The 21,009-nt window shown below is 41.6% G+C and overlaps 1 protein-coding gene across 1 annotated transcript in view; it reads right to left on the bottom strand.

The window, feature by feature from the left end:
* LOC135921800 (protein SHQ1 homolog) overlaps positions 1-21,009 on the bottom strand; it is a 132,575-nt gene that overhangs the window by 30,406 nt on the left and 81,160 nt on the right. The window contains exons 7-8 of the mRNA XM_065456121.1: positions 19,447-19,556; positions 12,538-12,593 (exon numbers count right to left, since the gene is read on the bottom strand). Of these exons, the coding sequence (XP_065312193.1) occupies positions 12,538-12,593; positions 19,447-19,556 (166 nt within the window). The remainder of the gene's footprint in view (positions 1-12,537; positions 12,594-19,446; positions 19,557-21,009) is intronic.

Here is a 21,009-nt window from a genome sequence, read left to right on the forward strand (position 1 = left end):
TTCTTTTGCACTACCGTTTTCTTTCTCAGTTATGAACCAACTTACCTAAGAAAACGTTTTACTAAGCCATATTTCTCCTACATTGGGCAAGTGCCCGTCCTGTGTACACATTTTATCCTTGTTTCTTTTGCACTACAGTTTTCGTTCTCAGTTATGAACCAACTTACCAAAGAAAATGTTTTACTAAGCCATATTTCTCCTACATTGGGCAAATGCCCGTCCTATGTGCCCATCTCGTCCTCGTTTCTTTCGCACTACCATTTTCTTTTTCAGTTATGAACCAACTTGCCTAAGAAAATGTTTTACTAAGCCATATTTCTCCTACATTGGCAAGTGCCCATCCTATGTGCCCATCTCGTCCTCGTTTCTTTCGCACTACCGTTTTCTTTCTGAGTTATGAACCAACTCGCATAACAAAATGTTTTACTAAGCCATATTTCTCCTACACTGAGCACGTGCCCATCCTGTGTGCACATCTCATCCTCGTTTTTTTCGCACTACCGTTTTCTTTATCAGTTATGAACCAACTTGCTAAAGAAAATGTTTTACTAAGCCATATTTCTCCTACACTGGGCAAGTGCCCGTCCTATGTACACATTTTATCCTTGTTTCTTTTGCACTACTGTTTTCTTTCTCAGTTATGAACCAACTCGCTTAAAAAAAATGTTTTACTAAGCCATATTTCTCCTACATTGGGCAAGTGCCCGTCCTATGTACACATTTTATCCTTGTTTCTTTTGCACCACCGTTTTCTTTCTCAGTTATGAACCAACTCGCTAAAGAAAATGTTTTACTAAGCCATATTTCTCCTACACTGAGCACGTGCCCATCCTGTGTGCACATCTCATCCTCGTTTTTTTCGCACTACCGTTTTCTTTATCAGTTATGAACCAACTCGCTAAAGAAAATGTTTTACTAAGCCATATTTCTCGTACACTGGGCAAGTGCCCGTCCTATGTACACATTTTATCCTTGTTTCTTTTGCACTCCTGTTTTCTTTCTCAGTTATGAACCAACTCGCTTAAAAAAAATGTTTTACTAAGCCATATTTCTCCTACATTGGGCAAGTGCCCGTCCTATGTACACATTTTATCCGTGTTTCTTTTGCACCACCGTTTTCTTTCTCAGTTATGAACCAACTCGCTAAAGAAAATGTTTTACTAAGCCATATTTCTCCTACACTGGGCAAGTGCCCGTCCTATGTACACATTTTATCCTTGTTTCTTTTGCACTACCGTTTTTTTTCTCAGTTATGATCCAACTCGCTTAAAAAAATGTTCTACTAAGCCATATTTCTCCTACATAGGGCAAATGCCCGTCCTGTGTACACATTTCATCCTTGTTTCTTTTGCACTACCGTTTTCTTTCTCAGTTATGAACCAAGTCGCTTAATAAAACGTTTTACTAAGCCATATTTCTCCTACATCGGGCAAATGCCCGTCCTGTGTACACATTTCATCCTTGTTTCTTTTGCACTACCGTTTTCTTTCTCAGTTATGAACCAAGTCGCTTAATAAAACGTTTTACTAAGCCATATTTCTCCTACATAGGGCAAATGCCCGTCCTGTGTACACATTTTATCCTTGTTTCTTTTGCACTACCGTTTTCTTTCTCAGTTATGAACCAACTTACCTAAGAAAATGTTTTACTAAGCCATATTTCTCCTACATCGGGCAAATGCCTGTCCTATGTACACATTTTATCCTTGTTTCTTTCGCACTACCGTTTTCGTTCTCAGTTATAAACCAACTCACCCAAGAAAACGTTTTACTAAGCCATATTTCTCCTACATTGGGCAAGTGCACATCCTGTGTACACTTTTCGTCCTTGTTTCTTTTGCACTACCGTTTTCTTTCTCAGTTATGAACCAAGTCGCTTAAGAAAACGTTTTACTAAGCCATATTTCTCCTACACTGGGCAAGTGCCCGTCCTATGTACACATTTTATCCTTGTTTCTCTTGCACTACCATTTTCTTTCTCAGTTATGAACCAACTTACCTAAGAAAATGTTTTACTAAGCCATATTTCTCCTACATTGGGCAAATGCCCGTCCTATGTACACATTTTATCCTTGTTTCTTTTGCACTACCGTTTTCTTTCTCAGTTATGAACCAACTTACCTAAGTTTTACTAAGCCATATTTCTCCTACATTGGGCAAGTGCCCGTCCTATGTACACATTTTATCCTTGTTTCTTTTGCACTACCGTTTTCTTTCTCAGTTATGAACCAACTTACCTAAGAAAATGTTTTACTAAGCCATATTTCTCCTACATCGGGCAAATGCCTGTCCTATGTACACATTTTATCCTTGTTTCTTTCGCACTACCGTTTTCGTTCTCAGTTATAAACCAACTCGCCCAAGAAAACGTTTTACTAAGCCATATTTCTCCTACATTGGGCAAGTGCACATCCTGTGTACACTTTTCGTCCTTGTTTCTTTTGCACTACCGTTTTCTTTCTCAGTTATGAACCAAGTCGCTTAAGAAAACGTTTTACTAAGCCATATTTCTCCTACATTGGGCAAGTGCCCGTCCTGTGTACACATTTTATCCTTGTTTCTTTTGCACTACAGTTTTCTTTCTCAGTTATGAACCAACTTACCTAAGAAAATGTTTTACTAAGCCATATTTCTCCTACATTGGGCAAATGCCCGTCCTATGTGCCCATCTCGTCCTCGTTTCTTTCGCACTACCATTTTCTTTTTCAGTTATGAACCAACTTGCCTAAGAAAATGTTTTACTAAGCCATATTTCTCCTACATTGGCAAGTGCCCATCCTATGTGCCCATCTCGTCCTCGTTTCTTTCGCACTACCGTTTTCTTTCTGAGTTATGAACCAACTCGCATAAGAAAATGTTTTACTAAGCCATATTTCTCCTACACTGAGCATGTGCCCATCCTGTGTGCACATCTCATCCTCGTTTTTTTCGCACTACCGTTTTCTTTATCAGTTATGAACCAACTTGCTAAAGAAAATGTTTTACTAAGCCATATTTCTCCTACACTGGGCAAGTGCCCGTCCTATGTACACATTTTATCCTTGTTTCTTTTGCACTACCGTTTTCGTTCTCAGTTATAAACCAACTCGCCCAAGAAAACGTTTTACTAAGCCATATTTCTCCTACATTGGGCAAGTGCACATCCTGTGTACACTTTTCGTCCTTGTTTCTTTTGCACTACCGTTTTCTTTCTCAGTTATGAACCAAGTCGCTTAAGAAAACGTTTTACTAAGCCATATTTCTCCTACATTGGGCAAGTGCCCGTCCTGTGTACACATTTTATCCTTGTTTCTTTTGCACTACCGTTTTCTTTCTCAGTTATGAACCAACTTACCTAAGAAAATGTTTTACTAAGCCATATTTCTCCTACATTGGGCAAATGCCCGTCCTATGTGCCCATCTCGTCCTCGTTTCTTTCGCACTACCATTTTCTTTTTCAGTTATGAACCAACTTGCCTAAGAAAATGTTTTACTAAGCCATATTTCTCCTACATTGGCAAGTGCCCATCCTATATGCCCATCTCGTCCTCGTTTCTTTCGCACTACCGTTTTCTTTCTGAGTTATGAACCAACTCGCATAAGAAAATGTTTTACTAAGCCATATTTCTCCTACACTGAGCACGTGCCCATCCTGTGTGCACATCTCATCCTCGTTTTTTTCGCACTACCGTTTTCTTTATCAGTTATGAACCAACTTGCTAAAGAAAATGTTTTACTAAGCCATATTTCTCCTACACTGGGCAAGTGCCCGTCCTATGTACACATTTTATCCTTGTTTCTTTTGCACTACCGTTTCCTTTCTCAGTTATGAACCAACTTACCTAAGAAAATGTTTTACTAAGCCATATTTCTCCTACATTGGGCAAATGCCCGTCCTATGTACACATTTTATCCTTGTTTCTTTTGCACTACCGTTTTCTTTCTCAGTTATGAACCAACTTACCTAAGAAAATGTTTTACTAAGCCATATTTCTCCTACATTGGGCAAGTGCCCGTCCTATGTACACATTTTATCCTTGTTTCTTTTGCACTACCGTTTTCTTTCTCAGTTATGAACCAACTTACCTAAGAAAATGTTTTACTAAGCCATATTTCTCCTACATCGGGCAAATGCCTGTCCTATGTACACATTTTATCCTTGTTTCTTTCGCACTACCGTTTTCGTTCTCAGTTATAAACCAACTCGCCCAAGAAAACGTTTTACTAAGCCATATTTCTCCTACATTGGGCAAGTGCACATCCTGTGTACACTTTTCGTCCTTCTTTCTTTTGCACTACCGTTTTCTTTCTCAGTTATGAACCAAGTCGCTTAAGAAAACGTTTTACTAAGCCATATTTCTCCTACATTGGGCAAGTGCCCGTCCTGTGTACACATTTTATCCTTGTTTCTTTTGCACTACCGTTTTCTTTCTCAGTTATGAACCAACTTACCTAAGAAAATGTTTTACTAAGCCATATTTCTCCTACATTGGGCAAATGCCCGTCCTATGTGCCCATCTCGTCCTCGTTTCTTTCGCACTACCATTTTCTTTTTCAGTTATGAACCAACTTGCCTAAGAAAATGTTTTACAAAGGCATATTTCTCCTACATTGGCAAGTGCCCATCCTATGTGCCCATCTCGTCCTCGTTTCTTTCGCACTACCGTTTTCTTTCTGAGTTATGAACCAACTCGCATAAGAAAATGTTTTAATAAGCCATATTTCTCCTACACTGAGCACGTGCCCATCCTGTGTGCACATCTCATCCTCGTTTTTTTCGCACTACCGTTTTCTTTATCAGTTATGAACCAACTTGCTAAAGAAAATGTTTTACTAAGCCATATTTCTCCTACACTGGGCAAGTGCACATCCTGTGTACACTTTTCGTCCTTGTTTCTTTTGCACTACCGTTTTCTTTCTCAGTTATGAACCAAGTCGCTTAAGAAAACGTTTTACTAAGCCATATTTCTCCTACACTGGGCAAGTGCCCGTCCTATGTACACATTTTATCCTTGTTTCTCTTGCACTACCATTTTCTTTCTCAGTTATGAACCAACTTACCTAAGAAAATGTTTTACTAAGCCATATTTCTCCTACATTGGGCAAATGCCCGTCCTATGTACACATTTTATCCTTGTTTCTTTTGCACTACCGTTTTCTTTCTCAGTTATGAACCAAGTCGCTTAATAAAACGTTTTACTAAGCCATATTTCTCCTACATCGGGCAAATGCCCGTCCTGTGTACACATTTCATCCTTGTTTCTTTTGCACTACCGTTTTCTTTCTCAGTTATGAACCAAGTCGCTTAATAAAACGTTTTACTAAGCCATATTTCTCCTACATAGGGCAAATGCCCGTCCTGTGTACACATTATATCCTTGTTTCTTTTGCACTACCGTTTTCTTTCTCAGTTATGAACCAACTTACCTAAGAAAATGTTTTACTAAGCCATATTTCTCCTACATCGGGCAAATGCCTGTCCTATGTACACATTTTATCCTTGTTTCTTTCGCACTACCATTTTCGTTCTCAGTTATAAACCAACTCGCCCAAGAAAACGTTTTACTAAGCCATATTTCTCCTACATTGGGCAAGTGCACATCCTGTGTACACTTTTCGTCCTTGTTTCTTTTGCACTACCGTTTTCTTTCTCAGTTATGAACCAAGTCGCTTAAGAAAACGTTTTACTAAGCCATATTTCTCCTACACTGGGCAAGTGCCCGTCCTATGTACACATTTTATCCTTGTTTCTCTTGCACTACCATTTTCTTTCTCAGTTATGAACCAACTTACCTAAGAAAATGTTTTACTAAGCCATATTTCTCCTACATTGGGCAAATGCCCGTCCTATGTACACATTTTATCCTTGTTTCTTTTGCACTACCGTTTTCTTTCTCAGTTATGAACCAACTTACCTAAGAAAACGTTTTACTAAGCCATATTTCTCCTACATTGGGCAAGTGCACATCCTGTGTACACTTTTCGTCCTTGTTTCTTTTGCACTACCGTTTTCTTTCTCAGTTATGAACCAAGTCGCTTAAGAAAACGTTTTACTAAGCCATATTTCTCCTACATTGGGCAAGTGCCCGTCCTGTGTACACATTTTATCCTTGTTTCTTTTGCACTACAGTTTTCTTTCTCAGTTATGAACCAACTTACCTAAGAAAATGTTTTACTAAGCCATATTTCTCCTACATTGGGTAAATGCCCGTCCTATGTGCCCATCTCGTCCTCGTTTCTTTCGCACTACCATTTTCTTTTTCAGTTATGAACCAACTTGCCTAAGAAAATGTTTTACTAAGCCATATTTCTCCTACATTGGCAAGTGCCCATCCTATGTGCCCATCTCGTCCTCGTTTCTTTCGCACTACCGTTTTCTTTGAGTTATGAACCAACTCGCATAAGAAAATGTTTTACTAAGCCATATTTCTCCTACACTGAGCATGTGCCCATCCTGTGTGCACATCTCATCCTCGTTTTTTTCGCACTACCGTTTTCTTTATCAGTTATGAACCAACTTGCTAAAGAAAATGTTTTACTAAGCCATATTTCTCCTACACTGGGCAAGTGCCCGTCCTATGTACACATTTTATCCTTGTTTCTTTTGCACTACCGTTTTCGTTCTCAGTTATAAACCAACTCGCCCAAGAAAACGTTTTACTAAGCCATATTTCTCCTACATTGGGCAAGTGCACATCCTGTGTACACTTTTCGTCCTTGTTTCTTTTGCACTACCGTTTTCTTTCTCAGTTATGAACCAAGTCGCTTAAGAAAACGTTTTACTAAGCCATATTTCTCCTACATTGGGCAAGTGCCCGTCCTGTGTACACATTTTATCCTTGTTTCTTTTGCACTACCGTTTTCTTTCTCAGTTATGAACCAACTTACCTAAGAAAATGTTTTACTAAGCCATATTTCTCCTACATTGGGCAAATGCCCGTCCTATGTGCCCATCTCGTCCTCGTTTCTTTCGCACTACCATTTTCTTTTTCAGTTATGAACCAACTTGCCTAAGAAAATGTTTTACTAAGCCATATTTCTCCTACATTGGCAAGTGCCCATCCTATATGCCCATCTCGTCCTCGTTTCTTTCGCACTACCGTTTTCTTTCTGAGTTATGAACCAACTCGCATAAGAAAATGTTTTACTAAGCCATATTTCTCCTACACTGAGCACGTGCCCATCCTGTGTGCACATCTCATCCTCGTTTTTTTCGCACTACCGTTTTCTTTATCAGTTATGAACCAACTTGCTAAAGAAAATGTTTTACTAAGCCATATTTCTCCTACACTGGGCAAGTGCCCGTCCTATGTACACATTTTATCCTTGTTTCTTTTGCACTACCGTTTTCTTTCTCAGTTATGAACCAACTTACCTAAGAAAATGTTTTACTAAGCCATATTTCTCCTACATTGGGCAAATGCCCGTCCTATGTACACGTTTTATCCTTGTTTCTTTTGCACTACCGTTTTCTTTCTCAGTTATGAACCAACTTACCTAAGAAAATGTTTTACTAAGCCATATTTCTCCTACATTGGGCAAGTGCCCGTCCTATGTACACATTTTATCCTTGTTTCTTTTGCACTACCGTTTTCTTTCTCAGTTATGAACCAACTTACCTAAGAAAATGTTTTACTAAGCCATATTTCTCCTACATCGGGCAAATGCCTGTCCTATGTACACATTTTATCCTTGTTTCTTTCGCACTACCGTTTTCGTTCTCAGTTATAAACCAACTCGCCCAAGAAAACGTTTTACTAAGCCATATTTCTCCTACATTGGGCAAGTGCACATCCTGTGTACACTTTTCGTCCTTGTTTCTTTTGCACTACCGTTTTCTTTCTCAGTTATGAACCAAGTCGCTTAAGAAAACGTTTTACTAAGCCATATTTCTCCTACATTGGGCAAGTGCCCGTCCTGTGTACACATTTTATCCTTGTTTCTTTTGCACTACCGTTTTCTTTCTCAGTTATGAACCAACTTACCTAAGAAAATGTTTTACTAAGCCATATTTCTCCTACATTGGGCAAATGCCCGTCCTATGTGCCCATCTCGTCATCGTTTCTTTCGCACTACCATTTTCTTTTTCAGTTATGAACCAACTTGCCTAAGAAAATGTTTTACAAAGCCATATTTCTCCTACATTGGCAAGTGCCCATCCAATGTGCCCATCTCGTCCTCGTTTCTTTCGCACTACCGTTTTCTTTCTGAGTTATGAACCAACTCGCATAAGAAAATGTTTTAATAAGCCATATTTCTCCTACACTGAGCACGTGCCCATCCTGTGTGCACATCTCATCCTCGTTTTTTTCGCACTACCGTTTTCTTTATCAGTTATGAACCAACTTGCTAAAGAAAATGTTTTACTAAGCCATATTTCTCCTACACTGGGCAAGTGCCCGTCCTATGTACACATTTTATCCTTGTTTCTTTTGCACTACCGTTTTCTTTCTCAGTTATGAACCAACTTACCTAAGAAAATGTTTTACTAAGCCATATTTCTCCTACATCGGGCAAATGCCTGTCCTATGTACACATTTTATCCTTGTTTCTTTCGCACTACCGTTTTCGTTCTCAGTTATAAACCAACTCGCCCAAGAAAACGTTTTACTAAGCCATATTTCTCCTACATTGGGCAAGTGCACATCCTGTGTACACTTTTCGTCCTTGTTTCTTTTGCACTACCGTTTTCTTTCTCAGTTATGAACCAACTTACCTAAGAAAATGTTTTACTAAGCCATATTTCTCCTACATTGGGCAAATGCCCGTCCTATGTGCCCATCTCGTCCTCGTTTCTTTCGCACTACCATTTTCTTTTTCAGTTATGAACCAACTTGCCTAAGAAAATGTTTTACTAAGCCATATTTCTCCTACATTGGCAAGTGCCCATCCTATATGCCCATCTCGTCCTCGTTTCTTTCGCACTACCGTTTTCTTTCTGAGTTATGAACCAACTCGCATAAGAAAATGTTTTACTAAGCCATATTTCTCCTACACTGAGCACGTGCCCATCCTGTGTGCACATCTCATCCTCGTTTTTTTCGCACTACCGTTTTCTTTATCAGTTATGAACCAACTTGCTAAAGAAAATGTTTTACTAAGCCATATTTCTCCTACACTGGGCAAGTGCCCGTCCTATGTACACATTTTATCCTTGTTTCTTTTGCACTACCGTTTTCTTTCTCAGTTATGAACCAACTCGCTTAAAAAAATGTTTTACTAAGCCATATTTCTCCTACATCGGGCAAATGCCTGTCCTATGTACACATTTTATCCTTGTTTCTTTCGCACTACCGTTCTTGTTCTCAGTTATAAACCAACTTGCCCAAGAAAACGTTTTACTAAGCCATATTTCTCCTACACTGGGCAAGTGCCCGTCCTATGTACACATTTTATCCTTGTTTCTTTTGCACTACTGTTTTCTTTCTCAGTTATGAACCAACTCGCTTAAAAAAAAAGGTTTTACGAAGCCATATTTCTCCTACATTGGGCAAGTGCCCGTCCTATGTACACATTTTATCCTTGTTTCTTTTGCACCACCGTTTTCTTTCTCAGTTATGAACCAACTCGCTAAAGAAAATGTTTTACTAAGCCATATTTCTCCTACACTGGGCAAGTGCCCGTCCTATGTACACATTTTATCCTTGTTTCTTTTGCACTACCGTTTTCTTTCTCAGTAATGAACCAACTCGCTTAAAAAAATGTTTTACTAAGCCATATTTCTCCTACATCGGGCAAATGCCTGTCCTATGTACACATTTTATCCTTGTTTCTTTCGCACTACCGTTCTCGTTCTCAGTTATAAACCAACTTGCCCAAGAAAATGTTTTACTAAGCCATATTTCTCCTACACTGGGCAAGTGCCCGTCCTATGTACACATTTTATCCTTGTTTCTTTTGCACTACTGTTTTCTTTCTCAGTTATGAACCAACTCGCATAAGAAAATGTTTTACTAAGCCATATTTCTCCTACACTGAGCATGTGCCCATCCTGTGTGCACATCTCATCCTCGTTTTTTTCGCACTACCGTTTTCTTTATCAGTTATGAACCAACTTGCTAAAGAAAATGTTTTACTAAGCCATATTTCTCCTACATAGGGCAAATGCCCGTCCTGTGTACACATTTCATCCTTGTTTCTTTTGCACTACCGTTTTCTTTCTCAGTTATGAACCAAGTCGCTCAATAAAACGTTTTACTAAGCCATATTTCTCCTACACTGGGCAAGTGCCCGTCCTATGTACACATTTTATCCTTGTTTCTCTTGCACTACCGTTTTCTTTCTCAGTTATGAACCAACTTACCTAAGAAAATGTTTTACTAAGCCATATTTCTCCTACATTGGGCAAATGCCCGTCCTATGTACACATTTTATCCTTGTTTCTTTTGCACTACCGTTTTCTTTCTCAGTTATGAACCAACTCACTTAAGAAAATGTTTTACTAAGCCATATTTCTCCTACATTGGGCAAGTGCCCGTCCTATGTACACATTTTATCCTTGTTTCTTTTGCACTACCGTTTTCTTTCTCAGTTATGAACCAACTCGCTTAAAAAAATGTTTTACTAAGCCATATTTCTCCTACATTGGGCAAGTGCCCGTCCTATGTACACATTTTATCCTTGTTTCTTTTGCACTACCGTTTTCTTTCTCAGTTATGAACCAACTCGCATAAGAAAATATTCTACTAAGCCATATTTCTCCTACATTGGGCAAATGCCCGTCCTGTGTACACATTTCATCCTTGTTTCTTTTGCACTACTGTTTTCTTTCTCAGTTATGAACCAACTCGCATAAGAAAATGTTTTACTAAGCCATATTTCTCCTACACTGGGCAAGTGCCCATCCTGTGTGCCCATCTCGTCCTCGTTTCTTTCGCACTACCTTTTTTTATCAGTTATGAACCAACTCGCCCAAGAAAATGTTTTACTAAGCCATATTTCTCCTACATTGGGCAAGTGCCAGTCCTGTGTACATTGCTGGCATCAGCCCAAATATCGAGCGTTTGTACTGGGACTGCTGCAGTGTCCAGGATAAAACAACTGAACATTTCAATCCCAGAGGCACACGTCTTCAAGACTGTCACATGCAAGTGAGGCACTCCTTTTCCCTTGAGAGTTTGCATGACCAGCTGATATGAAATAAGGGATGCAAATTGCTCTAAAGCAAAGTTTTAACCCCTTAACTTGGCAGCGCATCTGTAGACGTGCCTTCGAGTTGGCGATGTCATAAGTGGCGCGTCTCCCACCACATTAAAAAGCAGGATTCAAAGCGAACATACTTTTATTACAGCAGAACACATGCTACCATCTTTCAGAAAGAGTAATGACTGGTGGTATTATGCTTATTTTCTAGATGGTGCCACTTAGATTTAGCTGACTGTAAAGTGGGGAGTGTGCCTAGAGACACACGAATCCCCCTCACCATAGAATAGTGCGATTCAAACGAAACTCATTTTTCATCAAGGAAGATACGTTCTGTCATGTCTCAGAATAATGTAGTGCGTGGTGGTGAGATGTTTCTATTCCAGATTGGGCTACTCTGCTTCTGTAGACTGTGGCCACCACTGCATCAGACACCACAGTAGGGAGCACATGGTGACGAGCGTGTCAACAGATGCACAACTTTACGGGCGTGGGAACTCTTGATTTTGGCACTAATTATGCCAAGCTCCCAAACATAATATCCGCAAAGAGGCGAAAACCTTTGAGAAATTTCAAAATAGCGGCATTGTTGGAGAAGAATTATGACTCTGACAATGAATACGTGTTAGAGCTCAACGGTGACTCTAATAGTGACATACAAGATGAGAACGACTTGAAAGAGCCGGTCACAACACCTGTGAATTCCAAAGAATATCATGGCAGTCGAGCTGCAAGTACTCGGTTTGTTTATTGAAGTCCTGGGCTCCACTGTGATGATGCCTGGGTGCTGCATGGTGCCTCAAAGTTTTTCACCCGAAAACAAGTTTATGAAGTGAAAAGGAGCCTGTCTTTATGTTAAATAACTGTAATTATTTGTTAATATCAAAGCCACTCAAAAAGCATTTTTCTTGTCTAAAACACTATTTTGAAGAATGAAAAGCTCATCAAGTGATAGTCGTTCTTGAGCAGACAATTCCCCAGTGAAGGGGTTAATATCGGGCTACTAGACAACATTTTCACACTGCAGTTCTTTAAATTAAACTAAACTTCTGGACTAGGTGAGTGAGCTGCTACACCTCCTACTTCTGCTCCATATATCGATCAACCATATGACAACTTCTTTAACAACACTGCCTGCGGTAGCTTCACAGTGACCACTTAATGAGTCTGTGTGAAATAGTAGTGGCACCACTGCACCTGCACCCCACCAGCCTGAGTGGCTGATTTCAGTTGTTTTCAATGCCTACTGCACCATTTCAAGCCAGCATGCTAACTTGGCCTGCTCATTTCAATTACGAGCATCAGTTTGCACCACTTCAAGAGAGCTCACGCAGCAAAACAATTCTTCTAATATTGATAAATAGCCAGTCTCGTGCAACAGCATAACAAGAGAAATAAAAGAAGCAAAGTAGAGGATATATTCCTTGCGGGGAAGAGTACGCATCTTGGTCTTTTCTGCTTCTGTGAAACTAACTGCAAAGAATGAAACAGCACAGAAACAGCATTACCTCAAAGCAAAAAAAGGGAATAGTGTTGGCAGCACAATATGCAGGCTTCTATATAAAGAGAAGCGCAAGGACATTTCTTTTCATTTTTATCAAACACACATGATTGCCAGAGGGGAGCCAGAGCTAGTTTATGCAAAGCCCCCTTTGAGGTCCCCCACCCAAATTATCTACTCCCAAGTATACAACAGGCCAATTTATGTCCACTTTTACAGTGAAACCAAACCTAAGGCACAACTTGTGCCAAAACAATGCCTCCTTGCCTCGGTGGCATCGCTTCTCCACTTAGCGCACATCCCTGACTCTAACCTAAATCCAATGTTAGTGGTCAAGTGGAAGTGTTCAGAGTGCCTACAATTCTAGCTAATGCAAGCTTAAAGACAGAGAAATAATAGCTGTCACATACAAGGCACACAACTTGTAACAGTTTGGCATGCTAAGCAGTCAAATATCTTCGACAGCTTCTGGCAAGGCCAAGTCTTCTTCTTAACAAGACAAGCGAAGCACAAGGGTTGTCTTCCCTCCCTAGAGATTTTTCAATTATGGTGCATATTGTTACCTAGGTTTACAGTTGCAAAAGATAGATGTGCACAGCATTCCAGCAGAACACACTTTCGAAAGGATTCCAATGAATGGGCTAGGCATGCTGGCAAAATAACCCACCTAACAACCACACAAGTGTGGTCATCACAAACCAAACCTGCTCCTCAGGTGTACTTACATTGCACCAACACTGTGTATATGACGGAGCTATAAAGACAACTTCATAACAATGCCGTGACAGCTCATCCCCTGCATCACTATGCCTCTCCCATTAGAGAGCCAGGCTGATTTTAATAATCACCACCTGACTACAGCAGAGCTAACATCTTAATTTTGCCCAACATACTTACGATGTACACACCACTGCCAGGCCAGTGGTAATGTTAAATTGCTTAAAAAGCAGTGGTTATTGCACTGCTGCTAAGTGCAGCTGGATGAACCAACCACTGCTGGAGTTGCATGTGTGGTGATTCGTGTGGAGCATACATAACACAGCGTCTAAGAGAGACATCGCTCATGCTTATCATCTAGAGGCAGCCACAACTAGTACACCTTACTGGTGCTTTCCAATGTTTGCAAAACCAGAATGGCTGGCGTCTATGTAATTATCAATGAGGAGCACAAGAAGGTTGACATGCAGTAGTTACCAGAGGTGAAAACATTGAAAGATTCTACGAAAGGTTCCTGAAATGAAACCACCGCCAGGACATCACCAAAGCTTCAGTAGAGATGGATTTCAGTGATTGCACAAGTTGCCTAAACCGCTACAGGCTATGGCATGCAGGGCATTTACAGCCACAGACTCAGCTGTATCCCATGAAGCCAAATGTTGCAGACACCTTGCCAAACAGCACTGTGGAAATCATGACATATTATGCTGATGTTCACATCAGAAAGCATTTCATGCTTACACCAGCTTCTGCATGTGCAACAGTGCCATTTTTGGCTATGCCTCACAGTAATTTCACTTTGAATACCCCAGTGCAGTTTGTAAGTTGCCTGTCCTATAATTGCTAATGTCTTATAATCTTATAATCGAAATCGCTTACCGCACTTCAAGACACACTTAACACTGATCTTAACAATGTGTATTCCTGGTGCACTGATAATAAACTACAAATCAATCCTTTAAAAACAACCTTTGTACTATTTCATAATCCACAAACACCGATTTCTTCTCCAACAACTGTCTCATTAAATACTCCTCTAATACCGACATCTGATACTGTTAAATTTCTGGGTATTACTCTCGACAAACACCTTAAGTTCAATAGCCATGTCAACTCTCCAATAAAGAAGGTTTCATTTGGCATTCGCATTATCATTAAAACACGCGCATTCTTCAACGCTCATATTATTAGATCGTTGTATCATGCTTATATTAACAGCCATTTATCATACTGTTTATCTTCATGGGGTAATACATATGCCATTCATCTCAAACCACTTCAACGTCTTCAAAATCAGGCAATAAAATTAATGACCTTTAGCTCATTCCGGTGCCATTCTTTACCTATCTATCAACGTCTTAACGTTTTACCCATTCAACAGCTGTTCTATCATAAGTTGTCACTCATTACATTTAGTCTCTTTCATCGTGAAATAACCTTAGACAGTCTTCCTTTTGATAACCTCATGAACAAAAATATTACTAGGTTTGCAGAATGCAATAACCTTCTATTACCTAAAATCAGATCTAACTATGGTAAATTTAACTTCGTTTCCACGGTATTTCACTTTGGAATCGCATCCCTGTTAATATTAAGTCATCTCTTTCATTTCAGTTTTTTAAACACAATATGAAAAGAATACTTGAAGCTAAACATTTCGACAGAATTGCCTGTCTGGTTGGGAAATTGATTAGAACTTGAGACTGACTCCAACCAAATAACTGAATTTTATTAGCCCGACGTTTCGGAGCCCATTCGGCTCCTTCTTCAGGGGGTTGTTCTTCGGGGGGTGGCGGTGTGCCGCTTTTAAAAGCGTCTTTTTTGAAGAAAGGAGGGGGGGGGAACACGGGAGGTGGGGAGACACCCACAGACGGAAAGGTGGGGGGGAACAAAAGGAAAGGGGGCGGTTGTGATGTTGACCGCTTCCAAGGTGCTGCGATGACCGGTGCTGGGTGGAGTGCTCACGAGGGTGCCCTTGATGGGCCGCGGGGGGGGGGGGGGGAGGGGAGGTTACAGGGTCGCGCCGACGTTCTGTGTTGGTGAAACGAGCGGGAGTCTATCTGGCTGTGCGTCCTTTTCTTCTTTTCGTCATGTCGCCAAGGCCATGGACATAGACCGAGGGTAGGTTGCCCTTCACACGGTTTATGTTATTCTCCGTATTCTGAATGTGCCATGACTCCAGTAGTAGTCTCTTTCGCCAGTTCGTTTCTGTTTGAAGGATTTCAGTTTCCTTGAAAGCAATTTTTGTGGTCGGTGACTTCAGAGTGTTCAGCGACGGGCGCTGCGGAATACGGTTGAATGTCCTGACATCGTTCTCGTGTTGTCTGATCCTTTCTTTTAGATTTTTGGTTTCCCCGATGTACGTTGTTGTAATCAGTACGTTGTTGTAATCAGTTGTGCGGACTGTCCGGGCGTCGTACATCGGGGAGAAACCAAAAATCTAAAAGAAAGGATCAGACAACACGAGAGAACGACGTCAGGACATTAACCGTATTCGACAGCGCCGTCGCTGAACACTCTGAAGTCGCCGACCACAAAAATTGCTTTCAAGGAAACTGAAATCCTTCAAACAGAAACGAACTGGCGAAAGAGACTACTACTGGAGTCATGGCACATTCAGAATACGGAGAATAACATAAACCGTGTGAAGGGCAACCTACCCTCGGTCTATGTCCATGGCCTTGGCGACATGACGAAAAGAAGAAAAGGACGCACAGCCAGATAGACTCCCGCTCGTTTCACCAACACAGAACGTCGGCGCGACCCTGTAACCTCACCCCCCCCCCCCCCCCCCCCCCCCCCCCCCCCCCCCCCCCGCGGCCCATCAAGGGCACCCTCGTGAGCACTCCACCCAGCACCGGTCATCGCAGCACCTTGAAGCGGTCAACATCACAACCGCCCCTTTCCTTTTGTTCCCCCCCACCTTTCCGTCTGTGGAGTGTCTCCCCACCTCCCGTGTTCCCCCCCCTCCTTTCTTCAAAAAAGACGCTTTAAAAGCGGCACACCGCACCCCCTGAAGAAGGAGCCGAATGGGCTCCGAAACGTCGGGCTAATAAAATTCAGTTATTTGGTTGGAGTCAGTCTCAAGTTCTGAAAAGAATACTGTTAGCAGAAGCATCTTTCATTTGTTATAAAAACATTTTCATATTTATTACATTTTCTTTACATTACTTCTTTTATTGTATCGTTGGGCTTCATATTTCTGTAAAACACTTTGTATTTTTCTTTGTTTGTAATATGCAGAAGAGCCAAATTTTTGTTAGATTACTAGATATTTCTGCTTATGATTATTTATTGTGATATTACTGTATAATGCTGTTTTTACTATATATCTAATTGTCTTCTATTTATTTGCACTTGTTCCCTACATATTGTATTTTTTAACGCGTTCTTTTGTTTGTTTGTTTGCTCACCCTCTACTTGCTGCTCTAATACTCTTATGCACCCACTAATGATAGGAGGTCCCCCTGGCAGTTTCTCACTCTGGGACCTCCTGATGCTGTATATAATATGTAAGCCCGTTTTTTGTACAAAAAAATATATATATATTTATTGCGCAGCAAGTGGAATTACCCTGCTTGTGCCACCAATGCCGTCATACATTGGCATACTCGTCCCATCCTCTATTTACAAAATGTGCTGCTAAACAGTGAGCTCTCCAGTCTCGCTTCACCGCCACAGCATGCCGGTCGTGTTCTGCACAGACCACCCACGAAAAGAATGCCTGATTAATATCCCAGCGATGATTGCAGCTAATGATTGCAGCTCAGACTCTAGGTGAAAACCTGCAGGCCAACCGTTCATTAATGCTATACAGTTAAATCTCGATATAAAGAAGTCATTAAAACTGGCGATTTGCTTTGTTCTATGGAAATGCAAGCTTTTATGCAAGTAAGCACATTTGCCGATAGATTTTTCTTATGCGGAAGGGGCCACAATATATTCAGGATTATCAGGCAATTGGCAAATTGACAATTGACAAAAAGCAAATTAGAATGAGAAAAAGATTCATTTTGTTGAATTTCAGAGTCAGCGACGAAAGATACGGTTTCATGCCGTGTTGACAATATCATCACATTGGCGGTATGAAGCGAAGCCAGCTGTGCTTACGCATCCACTCCATTCCTGCTGCCGATGGTGTTGCCCGCAGTGGGACAACGCTATCATGAAAGGCGCCGGCAGCGGGGAGCAAATGCTTCGTCTGTCTTTCACTTAAACACGTTTACAAAACTCAAGATTACACAACCTCGAGCACTAAATGTGCAGGAAGACAGTGTACGATGGCTCACCATCACAGCTCACCTGGTCTTTGCACATACGGCAGATTACCTCTATAATATGGTGCATGGGCCTATGCGCTCAGCCATGCTGACAGCCATGGCCGCATAAGAAAAGGAGACGCATGCCAACCTGCCCACCACTAGCCTTCTAATCACACACCCCCTCCCCCCTTCACCCTCACACACACATGATCACATTACCGCGAGCCCACTCCCGTTTCCCCGTTTCCCATGTTCATGCAGGAAGATGGCGCTCACCAAGTCAACATCCTATTTGGCTCAACCTCGAACGCTTTCGCTCGCACCTAAAGCGAACGGCACACAGGGCACGATGAGATGTTCCTGCAGTTGGACTTTATACGGAACCTGATGCTGCTGCGCTTCAGCAGTCCTCTCGATGGGGCACATGGCATGCAATTTATGAGGTGCATTTGCAAGCACCTGCATGTGGTTCAACTATTTGGCCATCTGCATCTACAGAACTTTCCATTTATTGTCTCAGTATTCGTTCATGGTGGCTGTGAAATTTCATTATATGAAATAAAACATGCTTCGTTAAATTGAGGTACAAAATACATAGTGTTCTGTGGACAAGAAGTTACAAAAAGTTAAATAGAGCCGAACTTATTTATAACGAATATAACACCAACTACGTAAGTTATGAGCAAAATAAGAACAAGGTGAAAGCAGGAGCCAATGTTTTGATAAGTGGACTTGTCTTTTTCAAGGCGACATATTCTCTCCTCGGCACAGTATAGACAGTTACATTTTTTTTTTATGCTCATGACGGTTTCAATGGGAATTTAGGGTGCAGGCTCCTTACCCAAGGATATCACCCCTGAAGAAAGCCAAACAGCAGGCTGAGGTACACTTGTGCCCATTTAAGAAGCAGTCAGTGCCCGGTGGCAGTGAAAATCGAACCCTCAACCTCCCGCAGCCAAAGCGGGCACTTTACAACTAGGCTAAAGTTCTTCTACACGGAGGGGGGTTAAGGCGTGTGGGTGAGGCAATGACCGAGGGTGTAGAACTGAAAAGAAAGGTGTGGAACATCAGTGAAGGAATGTGAGGTAACGCTGTGTATCAGCTGGTTGACGTGTCACCGTCGGTTCTTTCCGTGGAAGGGGGCAAACAGGAACCTACAGTGACATGTCAATTGGCTGACCCACGATGCTACCTCACATACCTCCACCGATGTTCAGTAGCACACCTTTCTTTTCAATTCTACATCCTCGCCACTAACACACCCCCGGTCATTGCCTTGCCCACCTGCCTTACCCTCCTCCCTTTAGAACCATAGCTATACTATACACTGTGCTGAGGAGAGCATATGTCACCCTGAAAAAGACAAGTCCACTTGTCGAAACGTTGGCTCCTGCTTTCATCTTGTTCTCGGTTTGCTCACCGTCATGAATTTCCATCTCCCACATACCCTGCACTTTCCCTAGCTACATAGATCATTTCTTTAACTGGGCAACTGACAGTTCAGGGGTGCAGCAGCACTGCTATCGGCAGTGATGCACATTATTAAAACCTTATAATAAATTACACATTTTACACAAAGCACTTAAATGTGTTGCTTAATGATCAGAAGGGCGCACCGTTACTCAATACATTTTTACAAAATCGCGAAAATCATTTCAGGGTCCCCTTAACTAAGCATTGCCCCTAAGAGTGACATGCACTGCAGCAGTGGCCTCTGTAATGCTGGGGAGCGGATCAGGAGCTTTGCTCACTGCCACAATGGGAAAAAGATTGAAAAAGAAAGCTACTAAGGAAGACGCTTGCATGTGCAACCAAAGAGGCGCCACAGATTGCTCAAGGTACTTACAGAGGTCCTCAGTTGTATCACCGCTGCCATCCAAGCGCGTTGCCAGGTTCCACCAGGGGGCCTCATAGCCCAAGATTTGCTCCACGCCAGCAGGTTCATAACGGTCAGCTCTGAGTTGAGAAAGAGCATGCAGATGACATTCGAGCTGTAGGCACAACAGCACTGCCCATCTTTACAAAGCTGATCATAAACAGTCAACTTTAGTGCAGCAGAGGTTTGTTGGGCCTTCTATACTCTAAAGCCACCTACAAACTTCACACTAAAGTCCAGAGTTCTTCGCTGAAACTCCAAACTCCCGGCATGTTCCGGTCACCTTCCTACATGGTACAGGGTAAATGACTCACAAGCCAAATGTGAGCAACAAACAAAATGAAGTGAGTCGTCACCCACTGCCTGATAAAAAAAGTGCTCAAAGTGGTCAATGTGGTTAAAAAAAATGATGCTGAATGGGAAGACTAGATCTGAATTTGCTTACAGTGCATGCATAGGTCTTATTTTGTGGAGCTTGGGTGTTTTACAGTTACTTCTGTTGATGTCCATTAGTGGCACAGCAGTCATTAGAACCCAATGCTGTTTGCAGAGCACTGTGTCTGGGTTTAAAAACGTGGGCCCTACGGGGAGCTTCGCAAATGGTATGAATGAAGACTACTTAGTCTCATATGATACCACATTTTGTGACAGCCCATTTTTTTCGTTTATCTCCAAAATTATACTGTTTGTGATTCTGTGCATATTACAGTGAGAAGCAGAAAGGCATTTCAGATGCATAACAGCACCTTAGCAGATATCCATTTCAATTTACCATCTACTACTGTGGCCAGTATTAAGGTAATGTGACCAGTTGATGGGGTTCAGACAAGCTTCCTTGCAAGCGTGGTACTAAGCGAAGCACAAGAAGGACTGAAGCTCCTTTCAAAAATTTTGTCCTCCTGTCGTTTGGGCCAACTTACTCTATTAGTGAGCCCGTGAGGGCATTATCGCTGATAATCACCTCTGTTAATCTGTTTTACCACCGGTCCCACAAAAATGGTCAAAATGAACACTGCCAACACCAGCTGCCTTCTTCCTACTCACAATTGCAATAAGGACAACTTTTATGCAATTGCAGAGTGCTGTGCTGATTGGTCAGGCTGCAAAGAGTGGCAGTACTGGCAGAGATACAGCTTTATGAATATCTTCCATGGTGGCAATGAGACTCACTTGACACTTCTGCATGCCAACATCTTCAGTCTTCTGCTGCAGTTTGAACCAGCCACGGTGGGTGCATGCTGTGGCTTTCATAGGATTGGCTTGGATTTTGAATTAGTGTCAATAAATGTCCTATGTCAAGTGTTGTGTGTGGTTTTACTTAATTGCTGGAGTGCCATCGAGTGCAGTGGTACAAAACTATGCTTTTGCATAGGAACACTGGCCATGCACAACTACTGTGTACCCATAATAATCACATCTGATGTTACAGCACCTTGAGGCAAAAGCAGAACATTGAATTTTTGGTGCACGCTTTTTCATATTGGTGCACAATCTTGTTCTGGCCATCCAAGGGAGCGGAAAGGAGGGCTCATC

Source organism: Dermacentor albipictus, chromosome 6 (assembly GCF_038994185.2).
Source record: "Dermacentor albipictus isolate Rhodes 1998 colony chromosome 6, USDA_Dalb.pri_finalv2, whole genome shotgun sequence".
Lineage (NCBI taxonomy): Eukaryota > Metazoa > Arthropoda > Arachnida > Ixodida > Ixodidae > Dermacentor > Dermacentor albipictus.